The following is a 21,168-nucleotide window of genomic DNA, read 5'->3' on the forward strand; positions in this document are numbered from 1 at the left end:
ATTTACTTAGATGTACTTCATCCGCGGATAACTTTTGTCGGATCATACTCAATTTAAAAATACGCACACAGTGTATTGCCGTTTTTTTTTGTGGGCTCATAAGCGTAGATCCATGAACCGTCACCTATCACGATGTCGAGACGTATTTTGAACCAGCCCGGCTGTAATTTAATTAATGGACACCAGCCATTTTTAATACCACAACATATCTTCCTGGCCCCTAAATGCTCACATGAAATGCTGTGTATGCCGCCTGTGCTACTATCTCACGATATCCGTCTATGTAGTTCCAGTGCGACCTCCACGAAATTATTGGTTTCCACCTCACAGCGAACAATGAGGTGGAATAAAAACTTTAACTTTGTCTTAAGCTACCTTGATTTTGTGAGGCTACAAGAATACATATACTCCTCTAGCAAATTTGAACAGCTGCATAATGGAAATGCAACGAGCATATACATATGTATTTGAAAGTAAAATGTAGAGAGAGAAAGGACACGTGCGCTATTCCGAAATGTGGCAAAGAGGTGATGCAAAATTTCTTTTTATTGGGTTATTGAACACTTAAGTGGCTTTTAAAGGTTTAAAGCGCAGGTAACCAACCAAGCAGCCATCCAAGCGATAAACCTTCACGCCAAATGAGGCGTTAAAGACCACATTGCCATAACTGTACTCGTATAACTGTGTGCATGAGTGAATGAATGATTGAATATGCGACTGCTGCAGTGATGCTAATGTTGAGTATGCGGCTGAGTACTCGAGTGCCCGAGTGAGTGCCTGTCGAAGTGCGCTTAAAGGTGACAATAGGGCAAGCGTTTGCACCGAAGTGGAAAGTGACTGAAATACGAAAGGTTTGGAAACAAAAAGATAACCACGTACCAAGCGCGGTGAACAAGCTGAGAATATGCAAAAATAATAATAATGCAATAAGTAGACAATGACACATCGTACACTACAACACGTTCTGCTAATAAAAAATGCAAATTATTGCGGATGAAATTCCCTAGCACCTACGCGAATTAAACATAGTCGTGTGGGAATGATTACTGAAGGGCTGCCGGTCTGGTTGATAACTTGGGTGCACCCCTAACGAGACTAGACGGCATTGAATGCTTTAATGCAAATTAAGTTAATTATTTTTGTAAAAATTAAATATGTTGTGATGCCTGTTAAGACTTGTATTTAATTGCAATTTTATTTATTTTTATTGATTTTGCTTATCTTCATTTATTTGCAGTCCATAATATCGCCGGATCCCACCCCTTATGTGACCAAAGCGCGCGTCACGCGGCCCACACCGCCGCCACCGTCCTACAATCCAATGCAATTTGTACAGATCAAACCATGCAATCTTTACCAGACCGCACAGGAACAGCTAAAGAAGGCTGAGGAAGTGAAAAAGATCAAGGAGATCAAAAAAGAGGAGCCCGAGGATTGGCAGAATGTAAGTAGATCATTTAAGATTTGCATTAAAATTTATAAATAATCTAAGTAAATGAAGGAGTAAAAGTTATAAGACATAAATAGAAAATAGGTAATCGCAGAATTATTCCAAGATATAAAGAGATCTTTCGATTCAGTTGTTATGTTTTCAAAAAGTTTTTTCCTTTCTTTTTTTTTTTTGTTTGGCGCCCAAGCAACTTGGCCGTTTTCTCAACTTGATTTTTCATGCGGTATTCGCCTTAATCAACGTTTCATCGGATGTCGCCGTGATCCTTGCTTTTGCGCTATATACCAGCACAAGTATGATGGGTAACTTGAGGTCTGATTATGGCAACTTAACCTAACTTATGGGCTGTCACTTAAAAATTCTCTTAAATGGATGTTGCTTATATTTGCACAGGCGAAACTTAAAGTAACTTATTCCTTTATAGTACTTCGAGAATCCCTTCCTTGCCCATCGTTGCATTAGCATCGTCAAGTACGAGTTTAATATATTCAACAGAGCGAACGACAGCACCCGAATTTTCGCTTCTTACACAGAAGCTGTAGTAGACATCCGCAAGACCTGACGTGCTACTTACCTTGTCCCGGCATGGCGGGATGGCAGGTCTTTGAGTTTCCAAGCTCAGCAACAAGTTGGTCAGAAGCACCTTCCCTAATAAATACCCGGGCATTCCAGGTGCTTACCTTTAAATCATAGTCCCTTAAACATTTTCCGGGGTCGTCAATGAAAGAAACGTTCTCATCCGAGACTTTATTTTCATTGGAAGTAGGTTTTACATGGAAGATGACACTACCTGTGCATAACCATATCTTCGGTACATTTCTAAAGTTTACCCTCACTTGCAACCGCACCTCGTTGTGGACAGATACTGCCGTCTTCAATGCGAGATCAATTGTTTAAGCCAGTGTATATACATATTTACAAATGTTTTCATCATCAAATCATTTAAGTTGGATTCCTCCTGATAGCCATGGAAAGGAAACACAATGATTGAAAAGCAAACAGAGTTCCTGGGAGTCCAAAATAAAGGGAAAACAAGTTTGCGTTAACAAAAAATAAAAAAATTAACTTTAAATCATATCCTCAAACCTGGCATGTTTAAAAACTTTGCCAAACATTTGTTGATACTGAGAGGGGATTTCCATTTCTTAACAACTTTTCAGAAGCCAAGTTCAGAAACTCAATTCCTTCTGCCAACTCCAACTTCTGCCCTAATGTTATTAAGAGATATGTAAAAATTTTTCTCATTTTAAATTTTTTTACTGCACTTATTCATGTTAAATTATATAATATTCGAACCCGTTGAAATCACTCAAAAAACAAGGCTGAAATATTTCTGGCGTATTTTTCACTAAAAAACAAAAGCCATCAAATGAATGCTTAAATAAGGAAATGACTTTGCGGCAACCAACTAATTTTGAATGCTCACGAATTACGATGTTTACGATCGAAATAATTTGGGGTGTGTATAATTTAAAATTTGCCAACGAATAATCCGTTCGTTGGACGCTTCGAAATGTTTGTTGAAATGTATTGAAGTTGTGCAATTACGCGGAGCTATGCGCTATTTCTTCAAACTATTTTTTTTTTTTTTTTGTTTTAAGATAGTAAGACAATGTCAGATTAACAACGTAAATAAATAAAAATTGAAAGGCAGCCGACGGACGCAACACAAACAAATACCTGTATAGAAATCATAAAAGCGAGTCGTGACAAATTTTCGAAAATAGCAGACAAATACGCACAAAAATGGCGATAAAAGGCGACAATTTGTATCTATCTATGTTTTTTACTTCTTGTTCATTAATTTGTCACATTTAACATTGGACTGGTATAAAATACTACGAATGCATACAGACGTTTAGTGCCATTTGTGCAACTGAGTTATCGCCGTGGAAATTTGGTCAACTCACTCGTCGAGCAACAATTATTCAATACTGGCGCTTACGCCTGCGCTAAATGCTATGAATTGTAGTTGTGTATACAGAGTACATAAATAGTTTTGTAGCAGCATGAAAAATTCCGCTCAGGTATCAAAAAAAAAAGCTCGTCCAATGTAATTACTTGGTTACTTTGTAGCTCTGCTAAAAATAATCGGACTTGCACTTACCCACTAGTGCGCTGCCTTATTTATGTACGTATGTATTTGTGTTCCAGTTTACTGCCAAAATTTTTTTTTATGTATGGGGCGTGATCGACATACTGCCACAAACATTTGCATTCAAATATGGACATAGCTGCTTAGTTGCAAACAGTTTTTTTTTTTTGACATTTTTCTAAAATTTACTCAGCACACTCGTATTTTCGGTGATTGCGTAAGTTTTTCTTAACGATTATTCGTGGCAGACATGATGACTGCAAATTTTACCAAAATACAATGCAATTACAAATTAACATTAGTACACGTACATACGTACTATTTGTATGCAGGGATCAACAAATTTAGTATACCTACTCATATTCGGCTCATGAATTGCCGTTTTTGTTTTTGTAGCGCAATCATTTTGTACTATTGTCTGCAGTTGACACCTCAAAAGGTTATTTAATCTAGTTTTTACATTTTTTTGTGTTATTCATTTGTAATATGTATGTGCATATATCGAAACGTACATGTTTGTAACAGTCCAACTTGCGCAAGCCAACTGTTTGAAACTGTAACGTTAAATGTAAGTAGTTTACACTTACAGTGATGTTAATCAGCAGCACCAGCAGTAATGATCCGCTCATTTTACGTACATATGTATGTATGTATGTGCAGTAATTCACGTAATCATCATTATTAGTCAAGCATACTATCATTTGCCGCTGTCTGCATTTAATGCTATTTTAATGCTCCATTTATTTCCCATTCCGTACAGAAACCGTGTTCGACTTACGACTTCATAACTAATGGAATTTTCACCGTTTATTTGGGAGGTCTTGCTCAATTTACAAAGGTTCATAAAAGATCACGGAAACCCAAATTGAAGAGGGAAGGATACAAATTTTTGTTAGTCAAAATTTAAAATGTGTCTTACAACACGTCATTTCTAGAGAGTCCTGGTTAAATTGTGCATAGCTTGACAAGTGGTGTCTGAGGAGACAGTAAGGCTTCTCTTGGCTCTTTTTATGACCTTAAGTCACCCGTGTTTTGATAATGTTTATCCGCAGATACTAAAGCACCGGTAAGACAAACTCCTTAGGGCTATTATAAGTATCTTTTTAGATGTTGATAGGGTTGACCGGTTTGAAAAGTCAAATTTGTTTTAGTTATACACAAGCTAAATGAAATGTCGCAATATTAGTGTCAAACGAAAGAGTTGCCACCAATTTGTTTGAAGGTCATCAGATCTGCACCGAATTTCAAATGAGAAGTCAATTGAAAGAACTGGGTTTCAACATACATGTGCCAAAAGGTTTAGTTTTTGTTTTTTTAAGCTAGAACCTTTCCAGCGGTACAGAGTGATTTGAAATTTGACGAAATGAAAACCGACACCATGCAAATCTTCTCATCACTCAGAAATCGGTTGGATGTATCATTAGGAATATTTTTTGAGGCTTTTGAATAAGGCTTTACCTGTTTAAAATGTTAAATTCAATTTTGGCGTTTTAACGCCATGCGGGTTCACTAGTACTCATTAATTTTCCTAACTAGATGATAAATAATTGGATCTAGCGAGTTATCCGTCTCGCTTATCTGCATTTGTGAGCTGTGTCTAGCCATCATGGCCGGCAATCCACCAATCGCCCTGACGAATAGAGACCTGCGCCGACTACGTTTTCAATCTTTAAGCCATCATTGCAAATGGTAACACAGTCCTTTGCCGCCCTAGTTTAAAATCGTATAAAAATCCTGAAACAAAACCCCCGCAGTACCGTAATGTGTTCTGTGCTGGCATCTGAGCCCAACTTGAGATCCCGTTATGTCATTAATTAACATTAGTTGCTTTTTAAATCAAAATGATGGAGCGGATAGTGTTGGCTTACCTTTTGTGTAAACTGCGCCTCCCCAAGCTTTCGTGCTGCTGCATTAATAAGAAGTGTAAGCCAAATTTACATATGTAGATGTTTCCCGCTCTTATCTCTTCGTGCCTCTTTTCTTTAAATTTTCATCTCATTAGTGTTTTATTCTTAACGGCCCGACCCGATTGCTTTCCCTTCACTAAATACACTTGACCCATTTACTTACTTAAAAGTTTGTTTTTTTCTTGCCTTAATGAACCAATACTCGAGGTGCAACGAACGTAATGAAATTGTATGTAATTGAATATTTAACATTTTAATGAAAACAAACGTAAAGTCATCTTCTATTGGACACAATTTTCGTTTGTTATCTCTTTAATATTTTAGTTTTTGCCCTTTTTTCTTGAACTCTTTTTTCTTGCCACTTTTCTGCTTGTAATCACACGATTTGCTGCTACTGTTTCGGTAGTAAAAAAAAACATAAATATGTATGTAGTACTCGTACATGTGTATGAGAACGCAGTTATGCGTGTGAAAATCAATTGATACGCGCCCAACATTGTTTGTTCGATTGGACTATTGGGCCATTCATTGACTGCTTTTGTTTTTGGCATGCTGACTCGGCTAACTTGGCTTACTCAACAAATTTAGACCTAGTAAAAGTGTAGGCATATATGCATGTACATATGTATGTATATTTATGTGCTTACATATTTACATACATACATACATACATATGTGTGTGACTTGACTGACTTGAGTAAATTATTTAATTTAGCCAGCTGGTGGGAAAGGAAGTCGTTATCGGCTAAGAAACCAAGTGCTTATTTGCTTAAATCAGCGTTTATTTGCCATTGCATAAGTTAACTGCACTGTTTTGTTTGTTGTAATACTTAAATACTTTTTATTGCGTTGACTTTATTGTTTTACAGTATTTAGTTTTTGTATGTTGTATGTATCGCATACACTTTTTTTTTTGCCTATTTGCCAACGTACCAACGTACTCGCGTTGTTACATGTTTTTTTAGAGAAAGTTCGGAAATTTATATGCAATTTGTTTTAAGTTCGCATTCATGTGAGGTAGGCAGAAAAATAGATTGACTACAATTTAACAAAAAGCGCAATAAAACCCCTCGTTCGAATGTTTGTTTGGCCACATACATATGTACCTACATACATACATACCTATGCACAGGATATATACTTAGTTGTCAATGAGTTAAAAAACAAAAAGAAAAAACGTCAAGTCGGGGCTTATACAACTTCTTCCTACGTACATACATACATGTAAATATGTATTTATGTATATTCAGAAATTCTTCGGTTGGATTCTAGCCAAATAATAAGAACTATGATTGCCAGTTACTGTCGAAATTCGACCGTTTTTCTAGTTTTTTTAAGACCCGTGGGGGGGGTTTTCTAACTTAAAACGTCGTTTAACTTATAGGGTACAAAATTACATTACCAGAAAATCTCCTGCTTTGGAACGAAAATGTGACAAAAATTTTTTTAATGATTCGAAGATTTTTGGAGGACTTGACCCAAAACATTCCAGTTTATCGATGACATGTCGATAACTCAATGAATTTTAAAAACACTTAAATCCGACAACTCAACAAAATTCGATAACTCGACTAATTTCTATAATTTTCGATCAATTTCGAGAACTGTGCGTTTAGAGGCCTCGATAAACTTCGATAGCTCAAAAATGTACATATATATCTCGATATAAATCGATAACACGTTAAACTTTGGACACCTACATATGTATCTATATATATAAATTTCGATAACTTGGCTAGTTTTGATAGTTTCACATATTTTGAAAGCCTTCGGCAGATTTTGGTAACTCGTAACATTCTGGTAACACGAAAAAATTCTGTAAGCTGTAAAAGGTAAGATCGTAAAAACATAAATAACTCGATAAACTTATATAACCTTGAAATTTCGATAACTCAGTATATTTTGAAAATTCCAGAAACTTCGATTCGATAAATCGACAACTCGATAAATCTCGTTAACTTTATAAATAATGAAAATTCAATAAATATCGATAACATGATAAATTTTATATTGTTAATTGTCCGTAAATTTTAACAACTAATTTTCTGTGTCAACCACTTTTGAAAACGCTACAAACATTGATCAATTTGAATGATTCGATGAGTTGCGATAACTCAATAAACATGGATATCACGATAAATTTCGATAACTGTAAACTGTGATGAGGCGATAAATTTCTGTAACTACATTTTTTATGATTGAATTTATTTCGATTCCTATCGAATGATTTCAATAAATTGTCTTACCCTTTCCGTTAACCTAATTCTTATATATTTCTCATTGTTTTCATTTTTGTTTTTATCTTAGTAATATATAGATGCCTACAATCAAAAGGCCAAAAATATTTACTCCTTCCTCCCGGCAAACGCCTTACCTTTTAGTCATAAATAAGAGAGTTGCTCTTTGGCTAAATCCACTTTTTCTTTTAAATCTTTACAGAATTTGGATAATTGGAAATCGTCGCGTAGAAAACGTGTCGAACATATCATCGATCGAGTTGTTGAAGTGAAAAAACTCGAATTGGAAGAACACGACCGGACACGAAGAAAATCGAAAACGTTCTCTGAAATGATCGAAGAAAGGTAAGCAAAGACATTTTTTCACTAAAGCCTATAAGAACCTCTCAGTTATGTATATAATTAGAAAAGCGTTTGCCTCTCGTCTTGGCTCGAAATAGTTCAAAGAAACCTTATTTATTATCCGATTTTAATCACATTCCGAGTATAATGCCACCAAACATTAGAATTGCTATAAATTTTAAACTGATTTGCGTAGAATTTTCTTATTATATTTTCTTTTTACTGTCCGCGAATGTGTTAAGCTTGCTACTGCTTTTTTAGCGAGTATTTTGTATATGCATATAACAAATCTCACAATAAGAAGTAAATTAAGTATTTCAAAAATTTTAGCCTTAAAAGGTTATATAGGCGAAAAAGTACCGAAATTATTCACTTTTTACAAGCCTTTATTTAACTTGCTCTGTATGTATTTATGTATGTTTGTTAGCGGCAAATCTTGCAATCAATTTTTGACCAACTTCCCGATGACCTAGAGATTTAAAACTTCACAGTTGGCTCAGAACCCGATGACAATGCAATGCGAAAGTTGAATTAATCCGATAGGTGGCGCAGGAGTAAAGATATTTGAAAATCCGTATTTATGGTACGATTTGGTTCACATTTAGAAAGCCTGCTTTAAAAATATATGTACATATGTTACTACAATTAACTTATTTCATTGTCATTTTTTTAATAACTTTGGGAAGTTTTCAAATAGAACGTTCATATTAGAGTTAATGGATGTTGGCATCAAATACAACATATCTGTGAAGTTTGAAGAAAATAAAAAAAAATGGCAGCTATAGGAGCTATTTGGTAATTTTTTGAAATCTTACAATTTTTTCATTTTAATAATTTAAGATATTTCAAAATGTTAAAATTAAGCGGTTAAAAATGTTCTTGCCAAAACGAACGAATCTAGTGTAATAACGCTAGTGTAACACCAAATGAAAAAAAAAATACAGTGATGACTATAATTTGAGAAACTAAAATTTCACTTTTACAATTTTTATTGCCAAACTCGAAATTCATTCTAAAATTGTTATACATGAAGAAAGCGATATGAGCATTCTTTTTCATATCGGACATCAAATTTGGTGGCACACTTTCGATTGGCTTCAAATTTTTTTTTATCGGTTCAACTTTTTGAAGATGATTAGCATAATAAAATCCTGTAAATTAGAGATTTAAACTTACACCATTGTAATCCTTGTTTAATTTTCTATAAAAACATGTTTAAAAAAATTGGGGTTTTCAAGACACAACATAATTTTTTTTTACGAAATCCGTCCGATTTAAAAAATAATGGGTCATATTCTTATATGTGCTTAAGAAATTCTGTGTACAAATCTGCCACGCCAATATTTACTTACTTTAAAATAATATGACTTTTATGTTAAGGGCGGGCAAGTAAACGTGTTAGATGATTGCGTATAGTTACGGTGACCAGATTTATGTGGCCAAAAATCGGGACATTTTTTATGCATCGAATCCATACATATAATTTTGTTTTTGGAATACAGTACAGTTTTATTTCAAATAAAACAAAGAGAAAAAAAAACTTGAAAAATTATCGCAAAAATGTATGCACACAAAAAATATATGCGGTGGCGAGATGGTAAATAGGGAAAAGACATTTTAGTAGGTTTCGACTACATTGCTTCAAGTAATTATTTTTCAAATATCACTTGTAGTAATCATAAAGCAATAAGAAAACGCCTCGACCAGGCGAGTTGCTTTCGGCGGACGTTTGGTAATAAGAAATCAATACGATGGCGATATTAACGGCAATAAATTTATTGCCGGTAACGAAAATTGTCCGGTGAGTATGTGCATTAGGGTGGTCCAAAAATCCTTTTCTCGCTCAAAGTTTTCCTTGTATTTGATATGGGTAAAAAACAATTTTTCGTAGAAAGGGTAAAGAATTCTTGAAAATCAATATTTTTTAATCGGAAAACCCTTTTCCTCTTCAGGAGACTTCCCCTAATACCCAATCGTTTATTTTACCATTTTTTAATAATAAAGATTTTTTATTCGTATTTTACCAGTTTTTAATACTAACGATTTTTAGGGGTCGCCCTATTGCACTTTTTTTAATAAAATTAAAAAATCGTTAAATAAACACTATCCAAATATTATAATTGGAAGTCTAAGCATACACGGTTTTCCGACCAAAAAATATTGATTTTCAAGAATTCTATGTCATTAAAATACATGAAAAACTTTGACTCTTGAGCTACCTCTAAATATTTCTTTATTTAAAAATAAAAAAAAAACGGAATTGAACAATCGTAGGGGGTGAGAGCTTTAAAATTCCGACTTTACTTTTTTTTGGGACCACCCTAATGTGCATACATACATACATACATATGCAAATTCTATGCACACATAATTATTTTCCCTTTCATCTATTATTTAAATTTAGTTAAAAAAAAAAAAACTTCAACCATTTTAATTTCAGGGGCGAACGTGGTCCTCGCGGACGTGTCAAACTGGCCTCTTTAGCTGTTTACAATGAAGATGAATCGAACGATTTGAGCGATCTTGGCATTGGCACAAGCAGTGCCAGTGGCAAGAGCAGCCAATCGGAGGATTACGACAACAACAGTGTGCTGGTAAGTACATATGTAAATAAGCGAATGCAAAGCAAATTTAATTGAACTTGGCAATTTGAAAATCGCAAAAGACAATGCATTTAAATAAGTGCTTTGCAAAAGGTTATTGCAATGACTATAGCACCAGGTATCGGATTATACTTAGTAAATACATGATAGCAGTATATGTATACATACATACATATATATTTACCCATACTCTAAATTTTATACTCGTAAAAGATGGCCTTGAGTGCAGCGACACAAGTTTAATTACATACCTTCTAAAAGTTTGCATACCAAATTTAACGATTTAATTGAAATTTCTTGTAGTTGCGCAATTAGCCAACACCTCTAGCAACTTTGATTAGTTTTTTCCATTTTCTATGGTTTTTCTTTCAAACTAACTACTGAATTCCGCTTTACCAAGTGACCGCATTTTTTCGTTAATTTGAAAGTCGCCGCGCTGACTTTTTTTTTGATTCTCTTTGACAAAAAACGTTCTCATTCTTTAGAAAATGGTCACCGATTTGGGTCAACACCGGCGAAAAAAGTCAGTTATGTTTATTTCACACATTAGTTATAGCCAACGAAAAAAATAAAAATAAAAATAAATTTAGTAAAACGGAAGTTCTACTCAGAGACAAATTAGCAGCAATTTTTCTGCCTTAATATGCTGCACATAGACTCATTAGCAAGCGGTTAATTGTTGTTGTTGTTGTGTTAGACTATGCACTGTACTAACTCTACAACCATAGCGCCAACAGAATTTCACCAAAAAAGTTCACAGCTAATATCTGTGCAAAATATTCGAGCGTGCGAAATATTTTTCTTTATATAGCCAAAAGCATAAGCCTTTTCGCGGAATAATCGAAGCTATGTTAATATATATATGTACACATATGGTCAGCTGATTAGGTTAAGTTACATTTTGACGAGTTTTCTCTATGTTTTTTTTTTATTTTTTATCGTCTAAACTATATTTTTTTATTGAACTAACCGACCTTAAACGGCTCGAGGTAGGGACACCTACAGCCTCTTATTCGATGTTTCCATTGCAATATTTGCATAATGTCTTTAAAGTATAAACAACATCTATTAACAGCTTTGAAAATCTTTTTTGAGAAATATGTTTCGGTTTTGACTGATATAGACCAGTAATGCGGGGTTTTTACACTGTACATGTTCATACCAATTGTATAGTGGTATAGTGGTTACTACTCACCAGTCACGACTAAATCGTATCCCGCGGAAGAAGCTTGTTAAAGCTTTTATAGATTCCCTGTACCTTTGAATCTAAGAAATTCATGAAGCGATCTCGCAAAGTCCTGAAAAAGTCTTGAAGCTTTCCAAAAGATACCGAGAGGATTCGGACAATCCCCAAAAAAACGAAAAATCCCAAACACTAAAAATAAAAAATGGTCGTCTCTGATTTAACTCGAATTCCAAGCCTGTTATTCAATTGATTGTTAAACAAACCAACGTCACCAAAAATTAATAACTTTTAATTTCAACATCACAAAAAAAGTAATTATTTTTTTCTCTTCAGAAAATTTAATAGTCCTTACTTTTACGCACTTCTATTTAATTTGTTAGCAATCTAATTGCCCTATTTTTTTTAATTTTCAATGCATTCATTTACTTTGTTCGAAATACAGTTTTGTCAATTTGTCAAAGTCATATCGCATACGTGGTCTACACACACACACACCATACGATCGCTTCATTCAATTAGCTTTTTTTGTATTGTTTTTTTTTTTTGTTTCCTTTGTGAATATAAACACTCTTGTTATGCGATTGTCGAACATTTGTTCTGATTGATCTTTCATTGTGTTCACAACAGCTGAGCCAAGCGTGTCGATCAGCTTAACGATCTTAGAGTATTATACTCGCACGCTCTACATTAAAATTCTGACATTAGGTTGACGGGTGATGCTTCTGCTGCAGCAAATACTAACCAAATTAAAGATTTTATAAATGCTGAAAAAAATTGCGAATAACTAAGGACTTTAGCGATCACTTGCTCGTCACTTGATGCGTAAGAAGCTCTTAGACAGAGGATAGAACTTAACGCAGAATAGATCAGCACCAGGGGGCTTCTTTCTCCGAAGCAGCTTTCATGATCTCATCCTCTTATTTTCAGCTTATTTAAACTTGTCGCTTAGGGCAGTAAAATTGTACGGTCATTGGGTTTTACGGCCTTGTCGACCGCGAGAGGACTGCTGTAGATTGACCTGGCGCAGTGACCGCACATGGATTTCGTTCGCAACATTTCTACTACTTTCCTATAAAATCTTGCTTTAGCCCATCTTATATGAGCACTAGATAAATAATATAAAATGTGTATTGAAATAATTTTTTTAATTATGAAAATGTGTTTCTTTATATTTCTTAACATTGATATAAATTTTCTTTTTCCTGTACTCCCTCCAGAGCGACAACGCTGAACTGGACAAGGCCATATTCGAGAATAACCAAAAGCCCAGCAGCATCCCTGCGCGCGAATACATCTCCTCGCCCGGCTACGACACCTCCTCCAGCACTGCGCCCGGTAGCTCGCCCGATCCATGTGAATACACCTACGAGGGTGCCATNGCACGCGCGCAATCTGCTGCGCATGTTCAAAGAGACCTTCAATAGTGACATTGAATTAGACGAGGTGCAGGAGCATGAGGTGAAGCCAATAGCTGAACCCTCAATAGGTGGTGGGAGTGGTGGTGCCATACCCAAACAAACAGTTAGACCACTGAACTCAAATGGGCCTCAACTTTCACCCGGGCCGGTGTCAATCACTGGTGAAAGCCCACAACGCCCACAAACACCCACACCGTTCACATTAACAGCTGCGGCTGACGCTCCAATAAGCACACAAATATTTCAATCTTCCACTATATCCCCTTCGGCTTTGTCCCCACCATCCCCTTCGCCCTTCACTCAGCCCACTTCTCCCATGGCTATACCACAAACACCACCATCTCCTTCACACGCTACACGCGCGCCCACTCCGCCGCCACGCTCTTCGCCGAGTGTGCTTATGTCTAACGGTTTCTCGATGATTCCGCGTGCCGTCAATCCAATTGGCAAACCACCCATGTCACCCAAGTCGACACGTTATACCGTCATGAGTCCCGTTAACAGTCCACCGCCCGCGCGCAAATCAGCCGACGACAATCCGTTCAGCATCAACGGACGTGTAGAGATTTTCAATTCAAAGAATATGAACACAAATCCGACCGGTAAACCGCCAACGCCAACGATGAACGCAAGAAAATCATATGTGCCACAATTGGGTGCAACAACACCAACATCACCAATACTTGGTCGTCCGCCATCGCCCATGAATGCCACCGCGTACAATGGCAGTGTCGGGTTTCCTAAGCAGCAACAATTCCCAACAACGGTGACGGTGACCGCATTACCCCCGACCACATCGCTGCCGCCAGCTTCTAATCAAATGCTGCAGGCAAAGACAGCTGCTGCGAATGCTGCGAAATCAATGCCAGGCGTGCAAGTAGTCAATGAACCTTCACATGAAACCCGATTACCCAATGTGACAACTGTGCCGCATTCACCACAACAACAACAACAACAGCAACAGCAGCAGCATAACCATGCAGAAGTTGTTATGTGCGCACCGCCGGTAACCATCTTGAATCCGGATGAGCTGCCGAAACCCAACACCGTCAAAGCGCTTTCCAGTTGCTTCTCACAAGATGTGGCAGCATCTAATCAACCAGCCGGTAAGACGAAACCGCCGATACTGGGCCCGAAGCCTTTGCCACGCAGTCGCATACCACAAACGCCGCCTCAATCACCTACGCCAGCAAAGAGAAATTTCCTCAATTCGCCAACGGCGGCCACAGATGCAACGGTAAAAGAGTTTACAAAAACAGGAACAACAAGTAGCGCGCTGCCAAAGCAACCACAGCCTAAGCCTACAGCCGTAGCTGAGATGGCACCTAATTTGGTTGCACCCAATGCAGATGATTTGAAGAAACTTTCTATCATCTCAGACATTTCGACGGTATCAAGTGATTCCAGCGTCTGCACAGAGCCCTTTGAAACCACGGCACANTCGGCGGCCACAGATGCAACGGTAAAAGAGTTTACAAAAACAGGAACAACAAGTAGCGCGCTGTCAAAGCAACCACAGTCTAAGCCTACAGCCGTAGCTGAGATGGCACCTAATTTGGTTGCACCCAATGCAGATTATTTGAAGAAACTTTCGATCATCTCAGATATTTCGACGGTATCAAGTGATTCCAGCGTCTGCACAGAGCCCTTTGAAACCACGGCACAGGTACATTCACCACCAGCGGTACTGGAACGTACCAATGAGCTGAATCGCGCAGCTCTCAAGCCGTTACCGTTGATGCGCAACGCCCATAACAGCTCAAACAAACCAGGTACTTCAAAGCAGCCCACTGACGATCCGCTCAAACCAAATGACTCGCTCACGCCCGTCATATCAGTGCCCTCACAGATGCCCACGCTCGTGGCTTGCAAGCCTAATCAGTCTACACTATTCAAGCTGACCACGCCACCGGCATCGCCCCACTCACCGCTCTCACCTACCGATGTGACACTCTGCAACAATTTCCTCAACTCCTTCGAACCCACAAACTCATACTTACCTGTGCAACAGAAAAGCGTTGATGAGTCGCCTTGTGACAAGATGGACGTTAACGAATCGCCGCCAAGTAAGCGGCCTCCTTGCACCTTCTACGAGGACATCAGCGCCAATAAAGTTAAGGCGTGTGATGAATCCGGTATGAAAACTGAAATTTCACGCCAGTCCGTGCCACCTCAGGCACAGCGTCAGCACACAGTGGAGGAGAAGATCTGTCAGAAAATTGACGTGAATGATCTACCAGCCTACGACCAGGTACCGCTGACTGGCTATGACGAAGTTACCGCTGAGCAAGTGCGCATTTGTGATGGTCTCAATGCGAGACCACCAAGTAAAGGTAGCGATCCAAGCACACCCAGAACGTCATCGCAGAGCACCGGCAGCGCACCCAGCACACCGGACACACCAACAACCGTGAAAAGTATGCCCATAACGCCGATAAGTAATATTCCCTTAGCTAGCTCAAAATCAAATACCTCACGTCCCAACTCCAAGCCAAATTCACCTATAATGGTCGCGCGCGCAGCACACTCGCGTGCACTCATTGAGACCTGTGAGCGTATTATCGCAGAGGAGCGTCTGCACAGCAGTCAAATAAAGTCTGCTTTACCGACTCACGCCGTCGCCAAGAGCAGCGGCACTCCCCTTCTTCAACGCAAATCGAAGATACCCAAACCAATACCCTGCTGCATCAGCGCTACAGATTCAATGAACCAAGCCGATCAGCCGGCCAAACCTGTGCTCAAGCAAAGCAGCGGACCCCCAACACCGGAATCAGTTGATGAAAATATGATAATTGGGCGATTGCATGTGGTCGAAACACAAATCAAAGTCACTACCTCTACGCCACCGTCCTCGCCAACCGTGACAACAAAGTCGAACGGAAGCGCAAAACCAGTGGCGAACCAAAATCCGAAGAAAACGAAAAATATTTTCGACTTCTTACGTAAAAACTTCGGAATCGGTGATGATAACCCACCGGCCGTTGCTGCTGCTGCGAGTGTTGAAGAGGAAGTGGCACCGTCTGTTGTTCCGCCGGCTGTCGAGAAGGATGTTGTGAAATTGGATGAAATATTCACTGTGGATAACTCAAAGTTCTATATACCCTCAGATGATGTGCCACCACCACCGCTGCCAAAGACGCCAGCGCCTGTGAATATCGAGATAACAAAGACCTTTACCACAAACGAGATCGTTGAGGAGGGTACCAGCGAGCAGGATTTGGTGCAAGAGATCAATGAAATGCTAGACGATGAACTTAATAGATTGACGCTGGAGAGTGGCTCAAGCGTGAGTGGTGGCACAGGCAAATAGGTCTTGGAAGATGCTATTTTTTGCATGGCATATGTGTGAAGGGTCTTTACGTCACTATTTAAGAGTGGGCGGTGCTATCTACATATATCTACTTAAATAAGAACCGGTTAAAACTACTTGGCCAGTTGAAGACTTTGATATCATCCCAATTTTTCTTTTTTTTAGTTTCTTTAAGTGATTTACCGCCTTTCTGTTGTGCGTGTGAACCTACCTTAAGTCACTCTTTTAAAATGCTTGCTACGTGCAAACCAGTCTTATTTCTTTCTTTAGTTGATCTGCTTTCGTCAACGCATTGCCGCATCTGCGGTTTAAAGAAGAAGAACAAATCGAATTTATGAATATTAGATTATCGTGTTATTATTTACTTATAAAAAAAATATATATTTGATTCGTTTTTCTTACACTAGTTAATAGTCTCTATCACTTGAGGACTTAAATGAAATGACCAGCAAGTGTTGCAGTTCTCAAATCCCCCAGTTGTAATATTCTACTGGAGCTTTTTGAAAAAGCTTTCCCAAAGCCATTCTTACTAGCACTTTGCCTCAACGTCTCTTTCTACTTTAAAAATGCTCATTAATCAACCAATTGAGCACGAAAGCAAGAAAAGCAAATCACTAATCCCCTTGGAAGCCACAAGCTCAGTCGTCTACTCACTCACCCACTCAAACGCGCGAGCACACACGCTCGTATGTTCGTTAGGTTATATTCACAGCTATTCTTTTGTATATTATTTTCTTTAGGTATATGTTTCTTGAACTATTTTTTCTACTTCTATTATACGCTACTCAATGCATTGCAATAAAATTGTAAAGCTTTTCTGCAAGCTCGAATATATTCTGTAGCGGGGCTTTCAAATGCGCAAGCAATGTATCGCTGTCAGCTTAAAAAAAAAATATCAAAATACTTTTATTTAAATCGCAAATAGGTGGTAAATTTTTAAATACTCGCTACTGTTTTCAATAAAGCATTTTTTATTTAATTTTATTTGAATTAGCTATCATTCAATTTGCGTTTAATTTTACGCATCAAAACTTTGTTAAATCACAACAAATGTATGTAAATGTACCAAGAAACAAAAATGCTACAAAATAAACGTTTTTCTTTGTAATTAATTTTTCTAAAAAACTGAAAACGTTTTTCTTTATTTTTTCGATTTCAACACTTTTTGTCATTCTTACCCATTCTTACATTTCATACAAACAAACATAGATATGTACATATGTAAATGTTCTCACGTACATATCCATCCACTCAATTACATTTCCATTTGATTCATTTTCATTCTCGTTCGAAAAAAATTGTCTCAATTTCGCATTTTCAGAAAGCTTCTGGTTGTGGTGTCGGTTATTTTAAGCTTAAGCTTTAAGTTTTCTCCTATGAGCGCTGTTTTTATACTGGTAATGAAATGTAGAAAGCCCTTTGCTTAACGGGTTTTCAAATCGTCTTTTTTTTTTGTATTTTTACGCAGTTATTAGCAGGACTATGCTCTCGCATTCTCGAAATATTGATATACATACACTAGTAACCACTAAGTCTTGCAAACCCTTGTACGGTATACGGATTGCACAGTTCGCAAAGTTTTCCTATAGGAAATCCGGTTCTACCGTACAGTCCGGCACGGTGCAAGGTTTTTGTCTACCTCTCTGTGTTTTTTCAGTGACAAAAAAAATTTAATTACTTAAAAGTGTATTCTCACTCTTATTACCAAGTTGTTTTTTTTTTCTTTTTTTGTGAGAATTGTTTTCGAGTAGCAACTAATCCCCCTTTCTTAAAAACTCAAACTTTTTTTTAAATAGAATGTGAATAATATATTGATATTTAGTATCCTCTATCGCCTCTCCCGGATAATGGCACAACCTCGATGTCTTATTTTTGCCATTTAGTGGCTAGTTTTGTCTGTCTATACCAGGGTTGTTGCGAATATTATTCCGAAACAAAAGTCCTTTCCGGATAATAAACATATATATATATATATATAATACTAGTCTGTCCTGTTCTTAAACACGTTAGATGATCTTAAAAAAGGGCGCTCCTCGCTCTTGAAGCGGACGAGGTCACCGATGGAGCTCCATTAAGCGAAACTAGAACGCAGCGCAACATTACTGGAACCATTTTGGATATGTCAACAAGGAGAATCGAAGCGCTCCTCCATCTCTCTAGGCATGAAGTAAGAATTTGTACCGTTTTTTTACTGGCCCCTGCATGTTAAGGAAGTAGCTGTCAACCAACTGTTGTTGTTAACTTTGATCATTGTTGGTTGTGTAACGAAGAACAGTAAAAAGCAGAGCACATTATGTGCCGCTGTGAAGCCCTCACTGGTACCTTACTTCGCTTCTTAGGATCACTTTTACTAGAGGCACACGACCTAAACTAGGTTACCTGCTCATCTCTTCTAGATTTAATCTAATCAAATCCAACATCCGATTTATAGTTGCGTTTCCTATATAAAAATTGCCACATAACACCTCAGCACAAAGTTTTCGGCAACGGTAAGCTCCGAGTTGTACGGTGGGCACATCACACCTGGCCAAAATCAGTCAGTTCATTAATGAATGGAAATAAGTCTACATTTTTATTTGTAGATAACCGAATTAATGGTCAAATATTGTTAGGGGAGGACACAATTACCGTGCTTCGTATATAAAAATTAAAATCTGATTCTAGAATAGTATTTCCCTCCCACAAAATCTGTCGCGGAAACTTAATGGACGAATGTCAAGGCCTGGCTTCTCTAAAGAATAGCTCATTTAGGGAAGTACATAATGAAAAAGCTAGTAGCATGTACCGAAATGGCGCCAATTGACTATTAAGTGGCCACTTGATAAGCACCAAACCAACCATGTCTTATTGGAGACTTAACGGTGTTAAACTTGTCTTGGTTGAAATGGAAGAATTCGATCGTTTATCCTGACTAGTTTTTTTTTTAGTAGCCATTTTTTGTCGATGCTTGGTTAAATGAAAGAATGTCCCTGAGTTTTTTCGCCTGTTACAAGTAACAAACTCAACGGAAATAAGGTCAATGGACACTATTTCGCATACTGGTGCGAAATAAAGTCAATTGACATTAACTCCTTCTCAAAAGCGGAATAAAATCCTTCACAACCACGCGCCAATTTATGGTTTCAAATGCAATTCGATTTATATCAGAAATCGATAACAAATCTGATAAAAGTTCTTAGAAATATTTCGGGTAGGCAATTTTGTAGCGTATTTAATTTTAGTCTAATAAAGTGCAAGTTTCAAGTAGCAAAAAATTATCGGTGATTTTTAAGATTTTTTTTCGAGGGTGTTGCGCATTTTCTTCCATATAAAAATAGATTTTGTATATGTTATATCATCGCGACATCCTCGACAAAAAAACTCCCAAAAATCAACGGTAATTTTTGCTATTAGACTAAAATTGAATGGGCTACAAAACTGCATACCCCGATAATTTCTAAAAAATCGGATCAAAAATTTGAAAGTTGTAAAATGATTGGGATTTTGATTTTTATGATCTTTGTTTTATAAAAAAAAAAAATATACCATAAAACATAAACTTTTTTTGGGTAAACGGTTTAAGCTGTGATCCACATCATATGTACGTTAGGCTGGGTCGCGTAAAAAATTGTTTTAGCCTCCTTGGTTTGAGAGCTAACACATTGGCATCAAAAATATTATTGCTCTATTTTTGCGCGAAAAATAGCCAAACCCGCGTTTTCATTTTTCACTTTTTGTATCCCGATTTTATTAAGAAAATATTTTTGAATACTATGTATTTATTGCTGTTGGTTGATTTTTCCGACACGGTGAAAAGATGATTTATTTTGAAATGAATTTACGTCATCCCTTGTCAAGTTACTCTATATCTCTTGAAGATCATATTGGTGTAAATTACTTTCTTATACCAGTTAACTTATGGTGGCGTAGTCCAAATAAAGTCGACACTAAGGTTAGTTACAGCTTTTTGATATAATTCTCAATGGATTGCCTCTAAAAAGAGCTCCTACTAGCTTTATAGTCGATTTAATTTTGACCCGACTTAATTAACTTAAGTCATTAGAAATTTTAAAACTTTTTAAGTAGCGATTTTTTTAACCTTATAAGATCTATAGCTCTGAAAACTACTTTTTAATGAAATATCACATCTTCCAAAACCGGGTGTTAAATTAAAAACTTGCGAAGCAAATGGCATTTAGATTGTTTTTTTATAGCGTGACCAAGTCAAAAATTATAATGAAACCAAAATCCTCGCGTAGTAAGTAATCTTTCAAGCCTGGGAGGGGCGCCATTTTATTAGGTAATTACAAGTTTTTGTTTTCTTTTGTGTGCAGTCTAATAAATGTACAGGCATATGTATGTACGTATACCTAGCACCTGATATACCATATTTATAATGGAATATCTAAACATTAAGCACTGCCTTAGATAACAATCTAAATTATCTAATCAAATAAATGCCGTATAAGCTAATTGATTTGCACTTCATTAACAAATTGTAGTAGTGATATATGTCTACACATTTGCATTCAAAGGCATAAACATACATACCACATATAAAACTCTTTAGTGTATAAATTTAGAAAAAACAAAACAAAACATGCATATATATGTATCTGTATTTCTTGTATTTCTCTTTAC

General features: G+C 37.1%; 1 protein-coding gene across 1 annotated transcript in view; it reads left to right on the forward strand.

Annotated features, from left to right (window-relative positions):
• Positions 1-17,441, forward strand: part of LOC108371221 (uncharacterized protein CG43427-like) — a 30,364-nt gene extending 12,923 nt beyond the window's left edge. The window contains 6 exon segments of the mRNA XM_017626729.1: positions 1,238-1,444; positions 7,892-8,034; positions 10,472-10,625; positions 13,038-13,190; positions 13,192-14,669; positions 14,895-17,441. Coding sequence (XP_017482218.1) covers positions 1,238-1,444; positions 7,892-8,034; positions 10,472-10,625; positions 13,038-13,190; positions 13,192-14,669; positions 14,895-16,548 — 3,789 coding nt within the window. The 3' untranslated portion in view covers positions 16,549-17,441.
• The last annotated feature ends 3,727 nt before the right edge of the window (positions 17,442-21,168 follow it).

The sequence above is a fragment of the Rhagoletis zephyria genome, unplaced genomic scaffold, assembly GCF_001687245.7.
Source record: "Rhagoletis zephyria isolate East Lansing unplaced genomic scaffold, Rhagoletis_zephyria_1.1 Rzeph_scaffold_04797, whole genome shotgun sequence".
Lineage (NCBI taxonomy): Eukaryota > Metazoa > Arthropoda > Insecta > Diptera > Tephritidae > Rhagoletis > Rhagoletis zephyria.